This window comes from Calypte anna, chromosome 2 (assembly GCF_003957555.1).
Source record: "Calypte anna isolate BGI_N300 chromosome 2, bCalAnn1_v1.p, whole genome shotgun sequence".
NCBI lineage: Eukaryota > Metazoa > Chordata > Aves > Apodiformes > Trochilidae > Calypte > Calypte anna.
Window position 1 is genome coordinate 25,390,274 of NC_044245.1, and position 12,541 is coordinate 25,402,814.

The 12,541-nt window shown below is 37.9% G+C and overlaps 1 protein-coding gene across 2 annotated transcripts in view; it reads right to left on the reverse strand.

The window, feature by feature from the left end:
• SLC25A13 (solute carrier family 25 member 13) overlaps nt 1–12,541 on the reverse strand; it is a 98,795-nt gene that overhangs the window by 66,793 nt on the left and 19,461 nt on the right. For both annotated transcript variants that reach the window (XM_030445562.1, XM_030445561.1), the window contains 2 exons: nt 9,515–9,568; nt 5,093–5,235 (listed from right to left, as the gene is read on the reverse strand). In XM_030445562.1, coding sequence (XP_030301422.1) covers nt 5,093–5,235; nt 9,515–9,568 — 197 coding nt within the window. The remainder of the gene's footprint in view (nt 1–5,092; nt 5,236–9,514; nt 9,569–12,541) is intronic.

Below are 12,541 nucleotides of genomic sequence, written 5' to 3' on the forward strand. Positions count from 1 at the left end.
ATGTAGAGTCAAGAACAGTATAACAAGTAATTAGCTCTGGGAACTTGGCACGATGTGTTATTATGTAGTGTGAGAAATACATAAAAAGAAAACTCCTCAGGTATTCTTAATATTAAACTCACAACTGATGATGGCAGTAAACATATAAGCATGCCTTAAGCTTTACTGCAAAGAAGCCAATGACTTGCTACATATGCACACGTTAGCACATGAGCAGGCCATTGAGTAATTTAAACTCCTTCAGAGCTTCCAGTATGCCCCAATGTTGGAGAGAGAATACAGATGCTGTCTTTAAATAGAACACTTCCATCTCTCCTTCTTTAAAAAAACTAAAAAAAAAATGCATGCAGTATTTCAATAAATCTAAACTAATATACCACAAGCTACTTAGTTTTGCATTAATGCATATTTATTATTACTATGTGACACATAAGAGCTCATTATCCACTGTTACTGGTTAAATACCCAAAAACTTCCAGTATGGCAAACAGATACAAAGCACTGAATTCTTCTGTCCCAACGCTTATAAAGCCCACATACAGAAAGAAAAAATAGACAGTAGGCAGCAAGACTCTAGAACATGTTTAGACTTAAAAATGTAAAATATCTGCCGACATCATTTTGATAAAGCCACTTTCTGTGTGGAACAACAGCCAGAGTATGTCCTTACCAATAGATCCCAACACAAATGGTGATGAGGACACAGAAAATAAATATAGCACCTATCTCAGCAGAATCCTAGCAGTACGCTAAGAACATATTCTGTTATGAGGCTGAGATTTGATTAAAACTCTCTATATAAACACTGTTAGAAGGTTTTATACTAGTAGAAGCATTCTTTGTCAGCACTTGCAAATAATAAACCCCCTAATAAGTCAGAGATAGTTGCCTAAAATAACCCATATCCATTTTCAAAAACAATTACCCACAGTACTAGGAAGACTAAAAGTGTACAAATTGTGTGGTTCTAGCCAGACTATTAAAGAAAAGACATTAATATCTGCTGTGCCAGCTGAATTCAAATTAACCCAATTTTTACATGTTAATTAAACCAGCTATTTTCTTCTTATTGTATTTTTGCTCCCTAAGTAGACTAGCCTGCTAGTGATTCCCAACAGATCTATTCTAACAACAATGACGTATTCATTTACTTCTATTATGACCATACAATACAGTAACTGAGCAGTAATTTTTCAGTCAATTACACGTGTGATTCTTAATGCTTAAAGATGCTGAAATAATGTGTACTACATAGCCATATGCTCACTTCTCTATACTGCACAAGGGTAGTTGCCTGGGTAACACATTTTCTCTTTGGTTTAGCATCACTCTTTTGGGTTTAGCATAACCCTTCACTGAATATCATTAGGTGTCATTAAACAGCACATATTAACATGGACTTCAATATACTACTTAAGAGTTATTTCATCTAACTAAACAAGTGCTCATTTATGTTACAAAAGCAGAGAAAAGCCTAGTGATTTTAACAGTGCAAAGAGGGGAAGCTGAAACATTTACAGACTTTTACTTTGGTCTTGAAGATATCCTACCCAGCTGGTCAACGTCTTCCTTCACCTTCACATCTTTGTTAACAGTGCCAACACTGCACAGTTTATTGAGGAAGATTGAAAGCCTGGTATTTTTTAAAAATCCACACACAAGAGCTACAGCCCAAACACAACTGGGGACAGTGCATCAAGACCATTATTTACTGCTCTCTCCTTCCTTCCACGCTGCTTTTTTTGGTGCTCACACCCACGACATCTGGGCACTGCACAGAGATGATGCACTCCCACTAGAGAAAGTCCACATGTAGCCATGCAAAGAAAAAACCAAAACCATTACCCACTGTAATAATACATACAAATGCAATGATGAAGAGGTTTCTTCAGAAATCAATGCACATGTTTTTACTGTATCAGCAATTTAAACATGATACCATAATGGGACACAAATTGAAGCTACAGCTATTATTTTATGCTGCAACCTAGGTAAACTAAGCATAGTGTAAATTGGTGCATTAGAGGATAAATTTATATCCAATAATGATGGAAAATTATGGCATTTCCAAGTGTTATTTTTTAATAGTTTGTCCTTTCTAAAAATAAAAGCATACAGTATTTCTCAGTGAAGTGTTAGTTACTACAGTCCAAACACAGATGTGCAGTAGATACATATTTTGTTAGACAGATGTTTAAAAGCACAACAAAAGAATGAAAAACAATTTATTACAGTAGACAGGATAGAAAATGCCTGGCCTGTTGCTGATAGGCCTTAAGAAATCCACTGCGTTTTGGAGGAGTTTCTGATCCAGCTGAAGCCAAACGTAACATTTTTTTTTCAGCTAAAATTAGGAACGTGAACCTTAAGGCTAAGTCAAGGCTCTTACTCCATTTCATACAGAATACAATAAAACACTTTTTAAAAAATCTGTTATTGCTGATTTGAATGGCCATTTGAATGGCTTCTCTGGCTATGAGTAAGAAAAGCATTTTCTTTTCTTACAGGAAACTTTAATTGAGATGCCTCTTCAGGAGAACAGAAGGAAAGCCTACCTCCAAATAACCCTACGGCCTGACTTAAGATGGAGGCAAAACCTGTTCCCATGGCAACAGATATTCACTGAACGCCAGAGTCTACCTTAAGAGGTCTTGTACCTCCGTTGCACCACCAGTATCACCCTGTAGATACTCCCAAATCCCTAATCTCTGGCAAAGCAGAAATTTTATTACAGCTACATCAGAGATTTTGTCCACAGCAGCCACAGTGAGATGGTACATAAGAGTTACTCTTCTCTACGCTTCGCACTCAGGACTTCTTCAGTTCTGCTGTAATCAACTCTTTGTCCATCTATTTGCTCGTGAGTCAGAAATTCGTCTGCTGCCTCCCTTTCATCTGTAGGACTTACCCATTTTAGAATGTCTCCTTCATTATACTTGGTACCTACAGCAACTTCTCACTGAAATCATAAGTAGTTAAAAAACATTTGAAGAAGTGCTGGAAAGCAGACTGGTGATTCTGAGCTCAGAACCTTTTGGTGCAGAAGAGTCACGCTCACCAGTCATGAAGAGCAAATGCTTCCTCAGATCAAAACCAGGAACCAAGACAGTGGATAAATGTTTCTAGAAATATAACAGCAATATTTTCAAAACAGCACTACTTTAAGCCACTAACGCTGTATCAAAATTAACTTGTCACTGCTCTTGCAAGTTACTTTCTATTTTTGTACTAAAGCTGTATTATTGAGCAGCCTCTCGTGACCTTAACATGAGCAAGTCTACACACTGGCCAGCTTAATAAAAATGAGCACTAACAACAGAAGTTTTGTACTTCATTTTAAAACTAGGAGTTCTGTACTGCTGGGTTGGAAAGAATTCAATAGGAGAAAGACCAGTAGGTTTTATTGCTGTCCCAAGCAGATTTCATTCCAGGAACCAAAAATTAAGTGATCTTTGCTTCAGATGATCCCTCTGTGAATTATTTTATATACCACTAGAACAAGGTAAAAACACTTGGCCACGTGGAAAAAAAAATGCTAAAATGGATGTGAGAGAGAGATGAATGCTACCCATTTTTTTCATTCTTTCACATATTAGTACAGCAGCTAGACAAGGAGATAGCCTTAAAACCAGAAAAGACCCTCCAAAGACATGTTAGAAACATGCAGTCCCCTATAACTGCACAGTCTGAACTGCAGGAACAGTCCCTACCCACGTCAGAAAGTGGCAATTAGAAGCCTCAAAATCCTACAAGATTACACCAACTTATGAGATCCCAACTTGTCAACAGGTTCACCTAGGCTAACGTCTTACATTTTATTCTTCCTGACACCAGCTTCTGCTTGTGAGGGAGATCCAAATCACAAGGTATGGATTATACTCTCAATCTTCTTATTACAAAATGGATTTGAAGCCATGCAATTTGGAACGCCATTTCTGCAGGCATTGAACTAAGGGAAGAAATCTGAGAAACGTTAAATGCTTTCGGTCAAACACTATCTGAAGCCACCGCTTGCTTGCTTCCATCATACCAATGTTACCAACATAACCTTTTACAGAATTCTTTTAGTAGGGGTAACAATCACCACATTAATTTCTCTGCAAGGTTTAAGGTGACCAGCTGCCAGATACTGAGGCTGGCTGAGGAGAAAAGAGAGCACATAAACTACTGCAAAACTTCCCAGTTATTCATGCATCTGTTCCGAGGAAGTCTGCATTCTCTAGTCAAGCTTTATTTATTTCACATTTTACTCTCTGCAACCACTGATACGAGTCATGCCTAAAGTTTTCTGGTTTCTAAAAATGCCACAACTACAGACTTTAAGTCCACAGCTAATTATTCTAAAGTTCCTCTAAAGATACTTTAAAGGCAGGGTTCAAAAAATGCATTCATATGGGTGAAAAAGACAGCCTGCCTGGGCAAGTACCAAAAGCAAAAGCTAGGATTTCATTTAAGAAAAGGGGAGGAAGATGGAGGGGTAGCTAATCTTGCCTATTGGCAAAGTCAGCCTTTCAAATGTAAACCATGTGCAACCAACTTCACTACTGTCTTTCCAAGATTGCAAAGTGGCTCCCTAAATACCTTAGTTGCTACTCCTCCCTCTTTAAGGGAAAAAAGTGGCAAAAACCTTTTAACAGTGCTACAGCAAAACAAAGCAGAAGCACTTTTTTCTACAATCTCTTCCTACACCATCTGAAGTTATTTTGGATAGCTACTTGAATGTGCTTGTGACAAAAACATAAAGTAAACAGAGACAGAAAGACTCGTGGAAGGAAAGGAAAGAGGGAGTTAAGGGAGTCAGCAATCTTACATGAAAGGTTCAGTGAATTAAAAATACATAGCAGACAGAAAATGGTTTGCTAAGCTAAATGGTACGTGCAGCCCAAACATTATTTCTATAGTATCCACTTAGAAGATACTGCATTCTTTTGTGTATCTACAGGGAAAAAAAAAAAAAGGCAAAAACCCAAAAATAAACTCCACTAAACTCCATATTTCAGGGATCAGTTTGTTTTGAAAGGATGGTTTTGTATTTTTTAAATGAACAACATAGAAAGGGGAAAAAAAAAAAAAAACCACAAAAAACACTTACCCATCTTTTGTCTGATCCACCACACCTGCAAGGAGTTGTACAGTGTTTGCATTAGGCAAATCATCTCCAGTTATCTTCAGGTACCGTGTGACAAAGTCATTTGGAGACATGAAGAATTCGCCATTCTTCTCCACACTTGCATACTGTTAAATGAATACAGTATTTAGTGCATTTAGTGATCAAATACATCATTTACCAGGTATTTATCACCACTCCTCATAGTTTCCAGTCAGGACCAGGTTTATGTTACATCCGATGAGACAGTTCAGCTCTGAAGAACCCACAGCCTACACCCAAACATGAGAGAGTAAGTGAGGAGTTACTCAAGCAGCTGAAAGCTGACTCCCCAACTGGAATAGGGGCAGATATACAATTATTTGTTTACCATGTCAACAATTTCTCTGTGATAGTCTATAAAGAGTTAATACTCCAATACAGAATGGGGTTTTTTAGAGCTGAATAAGAAGCACATGTGCAAACATGTAGGTGGCACCTCCAGCCCACTGAAACTGTAACAGCAACAGGATACTCCAGCACACATTATTTATCTGAAATTACTCCTTTGAGATAGAGAAATGACTTTACAGTGCTACTGGAGTAGATGATCACACGGGAGTGTCCACCTGGGGGTGCTGTTCTGGAGGAACTCCACTGTAATACCTTCAGCCACTTCTAGTTTTAAGTAAAACAGGACATACAAATATCCTTCCTTCATTAAACTGCTGAAAGAAGGCCAGAGAATAAGCATTTGTAGGGAAAAAAAAAAAAAAAAAAAAAAAAAAGAGAGAGAGAAAGCAAGAACTTGGACACTTCAGCATGCTGCAGAAACAAGAAAATGGGTCCAAGACCTTACCAAACCCCACTGGTGTATGTTACCTTCCCCTATACAGAAGTTACTGGCTTAGAACTCCAGCAAGATCACCTAACAGATCCAAGCATATTTGCTCCTACTAGTAACATGTTACATGTCAAGGAAAAGGAACTTAAAATATTTCAAAGGCAATACATAAATAAATAAAATTGTCTTTGTTACCACCTTTACCCTGATCCCTCAGTCATCCCTCAAAGTATAAAGTTCCCCTTCCTGTCAAATGCTAAGCTTGAAATCAACCCTAAAAACGTTTCCCAAGGAAAGAAAAAGGATTAGGACAATCATTAACAGGAAAAGAAACCCCAAGCAACATTTGCAGAAGATGTGGTAGCTCCAAAGGAAACAGGTTTGTCTCGGGGTAAGAAATACACACTGAGAACTGAAAAGCAACTTAATTTCTTATTCTTTTTTAAGGTAAGGTAGAAAGATAAACCATTGTTGCAGCTCCCCATAGAGCACCATCCACGCTAAAGTAATAAATAAATTAGATGTCTATTGCTATTTTGTAGCTCACTTCAAAGACACATGTTTTGTTTTACATTGCTATGGCCCTGCAAAGGGAAGGAAATGGCCAGTTTTCATTCCGCAGAGCCACCCTGGTGCCTGCAGACTACTGTTATACCTGCTGTAAGCATCTCACTCTCAGAGGGATGCCAAAATCTAGCAGTAAGTAGATTATTTTACTCTAGTGCTATATAAATACAGTCTGGAAGTACAGCGATATCTTCAAGAAACAGGGCTTCAGAAAAGCCAGCCCAAACAACAAATAACTTGCTTTGGCATCTATATGGGTTAGCGTTTAAGGATTCATGTTTCAATAGGCACTGCTCATAACACAAGCTTTCTGGTTGATACACTGCAAGGAATTTTCAATTGTATACTTTTATGAGAACTAGCAGATCAATTGATTTCAATGTAATCATTTGCAGGGAGACATTCTTTTAGCATCCCAGCCTCAAAAACTTTTAACACAGCTGCTATCGAGAAACAAATCAAATAAGTCAGACAGCCTATGCTTCTGTATTTCATTTTTTTTCTTCCTGGCTAACCCCCCGCTAGGGCACTCAATAACAGAAAACAGCACAAGGTTTCAGTGTCCCTCTGTTTCTTGTCACTGTGATTTACTCAAGTGTATTTGAAATCCACTCACGTACTCCATACTACGTATAGAAAATGACCTTGGAAAATGTCAGCTTGATCACTTTGACTAAAATCTAATCTCTTAGGGGTTATGGTAGAAGATTTAGACAAAGTAGAGTTACTCTTGGAGATTATCATAACAAAAAGAGGAAAACATCGATTCTATTGGGTTTGGAGGAGAAGTATTTTTAAAAATGGTCTCTAGAACTGTATTTTTTCTCACTTTGGCAATTATATCCACAGAGATTTCAATATTATACAGTATTTAATGGCTTTTTGGTAACTTCTTTCCATACATTTTAGATAGTAAAGTATTAACCAGTTCAACTCCATTTTAAATAAGATTTGCAAAGATTTTACTGGGGTGTGGGGGGGTGATGATGTACTAAAAATGTTAAAAGTTGACTGTAATCAATACTACTTAAACTGATAGCCTCATATTTATTTCTACACAGTGGCTACCCTCTCTAGGTAGAAATCATATTTTAAAATTCTTAATTGAAGCAGAAAGAATGGATGTCAAGGTATTTTAAAATCAAAGATGCCACAATCTGCAGAAGCAACTGTATCAGCCTCATCACTTACAATTGCCTGAAGCAGCTTAATTAACACTCTGCTTATTTGTAGAGCACAAAACAACATACTACATTCACTCATCCTTTTTCCTTCTCAGTAGGTAAGCAAAGTGACAACTTCTGTATTACACTGAACAAAACATTGAACTCATATTTCATTACTCCACTTATTGAAACCCCTTCTTTAAGTGGAAGGGGAAGCAGAAAAAGATGAAGAAAAAGAAGCTGGAGGCAGTATTCAGTGTGATCAACCATCACCCATGCAATCCACCAAAACTGAAAGCTGAGGGAGCAAGAATGTTCAGAAACACAAGAGAGGTTAAGACCCACAGGCAGGAAGGAAACTACTTCCACACAATTCTGAGCAAACCAACCAAGCCCCTCACCACAACAGCACTGCTGCATCTTGCAGAAGGGAACACAATTCTCTCTACCATGTTCATCCCCTTTCTCAAGGATACCATCTTCCTGGGACAGCAGCTTACTCCCTATCTACCCTTTCGGCTGCCTTTCTCCTTCTCTTCAACCATTTGCCTCTGAAAATCCCATTATCCTGTTCTTTTTAAAGAGGTTTTTTTTCTCTCCTGACCGATCCAAGTTCCAGGAATGAATAAGTTAAATCTTGGCTTTTGCAACTTAAAATCTGTTATCTGAGCTATAAATACTGACAGTTTATGATAAAACTATAAATACTGGCTATATACATAGTGACACCTACATATGGTGTTTATAAATGCTCACAAGGGACAATGTAAAACATGACAAGAAATGCACAGAGGGCAGGGCATGATGCTGGACAGAGGGAAGGTGGGAGGAACTGGGAACCATATGAGCTCTCTCAGGCACTCAGTTCCTTCATAGGAATCAGATACAGCAGCTCCTAGTAGCACTGCAGCTCCTACCTCATATATATTCTCCAGACCCAACCAATTTCTGTACTCTTTTTAATATTACCCTACCAAATGAATACAGATATCCTACTACTAAGTCCTAGTAAGGTTAGGAATATTTATTTAACTTCAGAACATGGATCAAAGAAATCCACATCCCTGCAAAACACTAGAGAACACTTCTCTCAAGTATACAAACAACTACGCCAGCCATTTCATTACTTGAACATTTCTGTAACAGGCCAAGAAAGAAAGAATTTCCATTAAATGATAAATTCACAAAGTGATCTTAGGAATACTTCTAGAAAGTAAAAGGGAGGGGAGGGAGGGAGGGAGGGAGGGAGGGAGGGAGGGAGGGAGGGAGGGAGGGAGGGAGGGAGGAAGGAAGGAAGGAAGGAAGGAAGGAAGGAAGGAAGGAAGGAAGGAAGGAAGGAAGGAAGGAAGGAAGGAAGGAAGGAAGGAAGGAAGGAAGGAAGGAAGGAAGGAAGGAAGGAAGGAAGGAAGGAAGGAAGGAAGGAAGGAAGGAAGGAAGGAAGGAAGGAAGGAAGGAAGGAAGGAAGGAAGGAAGGAAGGAAGGAAGGAAGGAAGGAAGGAAGGAAGGAAGGAAGGAAGTTAGTTTACCAATGGTCTAACAGCAAGGTGTCTACATGAACATTTTGCCATGTGCAGGAACAATATTGAAACTCCCACTCCATTCTCCGAACAAAGCATTTTTTCCTAAGATAGTAATACTTCTTCTGAGTCAATACAATAATCACTCAGAAATGTATCTGACTTCTTGGTGAGCATTGTTCAATTCTGATAATGGTATTTAAGTCTAACGTGGTAATAATACAGTGAATGATTAATGGTTGGAAAAACTATCAAGACTTGTATGCTGCAATAAAGGAGCAAAAAATACAAAAAAATTTAAGCGGAAAGAGTAAAATATTTACTTTACACATACCTTCAAAAATATTGTTTTCAACTCAGCAGGATCAGCTCTCTTGGTTAGAGCCACCTACAAGTAAATACAATTACATTAATATGCATAATTTATACAAAAGATGTCAAAGTGTCATTTAAAAGGAACAATTCAAACAACAGAACAAATAATGAAAATACATTTTCACCTCAAATTAGGTGCTGCTTTAACTGGCCATGCCTGTTTCACTCATTTTACATTTACATTAATTTATTCATCATTTTTGTTGTAGCTGCTTCCCCTATGCAACCCTTCAATTCTTAAACAAGCACAAATTAACATAAAAATATTAAAGTATAAAATCTTTTCAACATACCTCCTGCTGGGATTTGGCATTATACCATCTTTACAATATAGATTTTTCTACTTCCAGAATCTTTCATCTAAGGATTTCAGAGTACCATATGCAGACCCCAACTGATAGATGGCAAGAATAAAATACTCAGACTTACAAGCGTGTCCAAGAAATCAGCTTCCTAAGAGACTGAATTGCAATGCAATTATTTGCTTTATTCGTACTTCTGCCTCCTAATTCCAACATTTTAAACTTACTTTAATTATGTAAATTCAGAAAGCACAGTACCTGGATTTTTCTGTAAATCAGACAACCACTAACAACAACAGTTACAACTAAAATCTGGGTTACATTTAATATCACAAATCCAAAACAAAGATCTTTCTTCTGAAACACTGACTTCAAAATATTCTATATCCACTATGAAGTAAGCCCATTGGCATTTTCCTCGTACCATGCCATAGATTTGCTGCTTTTGGCAGCAAATGGTTTCAACCCCTCAGTCTGCACCTGCTAAAAAGGTTCCCATTCTTTCTTCAGGACACTTTGATAACATCTTTCTTGGCAACATAACAACTGTCACCTGGTAAGCCAATTCAGCAAATCAGTCTATTTCTAATTAAAAAATTACTTTACAAGCAAACATGCATATTCAAAAAACTTGTGAAAACAACTTTGTAATGAGGAATAAATAGCCAAAAGAAAATCTTACGCTTGCCTAAGAATTAAATATCACAGATTTTACCAACAGAACATGGCTACCCACTTTCTTGACTCTCCAGAGCAACTGGAGATTGTAAAATGCACTCTAGGTACATTTCTAGCAGCTTGTCTAAGTCTGTACAGCAGCACTATATCCTCACATATCCTCCTCCAAACACATAATCTGTTTCAAGTTCCTCCTGACTCTAAATGGATCATGGAAGTTTTTTTTTTTAAGGGAAAAAACACACCTGAAGTTATGATAGGACTCAACTAACAGTTGAGAGCTGGAGTCCCAATTCTTGGACTGGAGTCCCAACAGGTTTGCACACAAACCTGTGTGGAAGCAGTTTGCAAAAAATCAAAGTGTAACTGTTAAGCTGGGAATCTAAAAAGAGCTACTGTCTAGAGTACCAGCTGTCCTAAATGTAATCACTTTGTAGTAATCAGAGATTTACTTTAACCTCATTTGTAAAAATCTGGTATTCTAGAGCAACTGGGAACTTTGTAGAAAGAAAAAACCCTACATTTCTCTACTGCTGCAATGAAGAATCTTGCCACTATACTAGCAAAAAAAATACACTTCAAACGCCTTATTAAAAATGAACCAGTACCACACTTATCTGCCTTGAAGTTTAAATTTTATATCGTCCTAGAAATCTCAGCCTAAAGAAACAGAATAAAGGAAAAGTGTACATGCTAATAGCTGAAACTCCACTTGTTTTCCTTTGCTTTCACTGACACTAACCATCCTGGGAAACCTGGGAAATAAAATGTGCTCACAGCCCTGCTGCCATTTTTCAGCCCTCTCTTTTGAGGGGGTGTGTGTGTGTGTGTGTGTGTGTGTGTATTTTGGTGTCTTTTTTAATAGCAAATATATTTCAAGCCATATCCTGACAGACAGGCTGAAGCTGCGCAGGTCAGTGAATGCAAAGAGGCACCACAGCTTGGCAGCTCAGGCAGAACCTGCAGACCACGGTTTCCTGCAGTCTATTTCCATGTTCTATTTTCTGGCAAACAGGAGAGGAAAGGGATGGTTAACACTGTGTAATAGATTTGTCCATGTGTCACCCACTAATCTCCATTTTGAAAGGTCTATTTGATCCCAAGCAAGGAAAAGAGCAGCTATTGCATTATCAGAAGGACTGATGCTAATGCAGCCATTCCAGGGCTAAAAGGAAAAGTATTTAATTCAGCCTTTCATCCATCCCCAGCTGTGGGCAAAGTTGAAGCTGCACAGACAAAAGAACTGAACCCAATGACAGGTGTAACTAGCAGATTTCCCTTCTGGAAAAGGTCAAAATCCACTTTCAATATCATTCTGAAAATTGTTCCTATTTATGTTATCAGTGAAGGTGGATTATGTAACCTGGTACCAACAAAACTATAAGTGAACAACAGGTAGCATGCCTGATTAAAAGTGACCCACAGACACCAGCTGCTTCTCCTTCACTCAAGTCGAGTGATATTTACTAACGTTCATATAACTGGGCTTAGGTGATGTGTTTTGTTACTGGAAAGAATGTTCCATCTTACTTTATCTTTTCTCCATCCAGACAAAAAGCAGCCAAAGATAAAACCAGCTATGTGCTGGTAGGCATGACACCTCTAGCTGTGTAAGGAGGCATTCGATAAAGCACATCTGAGGGAAATAGTATTTGTTACAGCTCCTTACAAAGAGATGTTTTGTAACACACACCAATAGATTAAATAAAAAAACCCAAACCAGGAACTTTTATTAAGTAAGGTTCAAAGAAGAAAGCTCTCCAACATTCAGTTTTTTTAAAAAGCAGAGAAAACAACTGTACAACAGTACAGAAATTCAAGTGCAGGATTTTAGCAAAGTCGGGACATGCTACAGAAAAGACTGGGATAACACGCAGGAAATGTCAGCAGGGTTTTTCATTCCAAAGGCAGATACTCGAAAATTTTAGGTAACGTACGACATGTATATGTGCATTATATTGTTATGAACAGGCACAGGCAATGTAAGAATTGCATTTTAAATACCT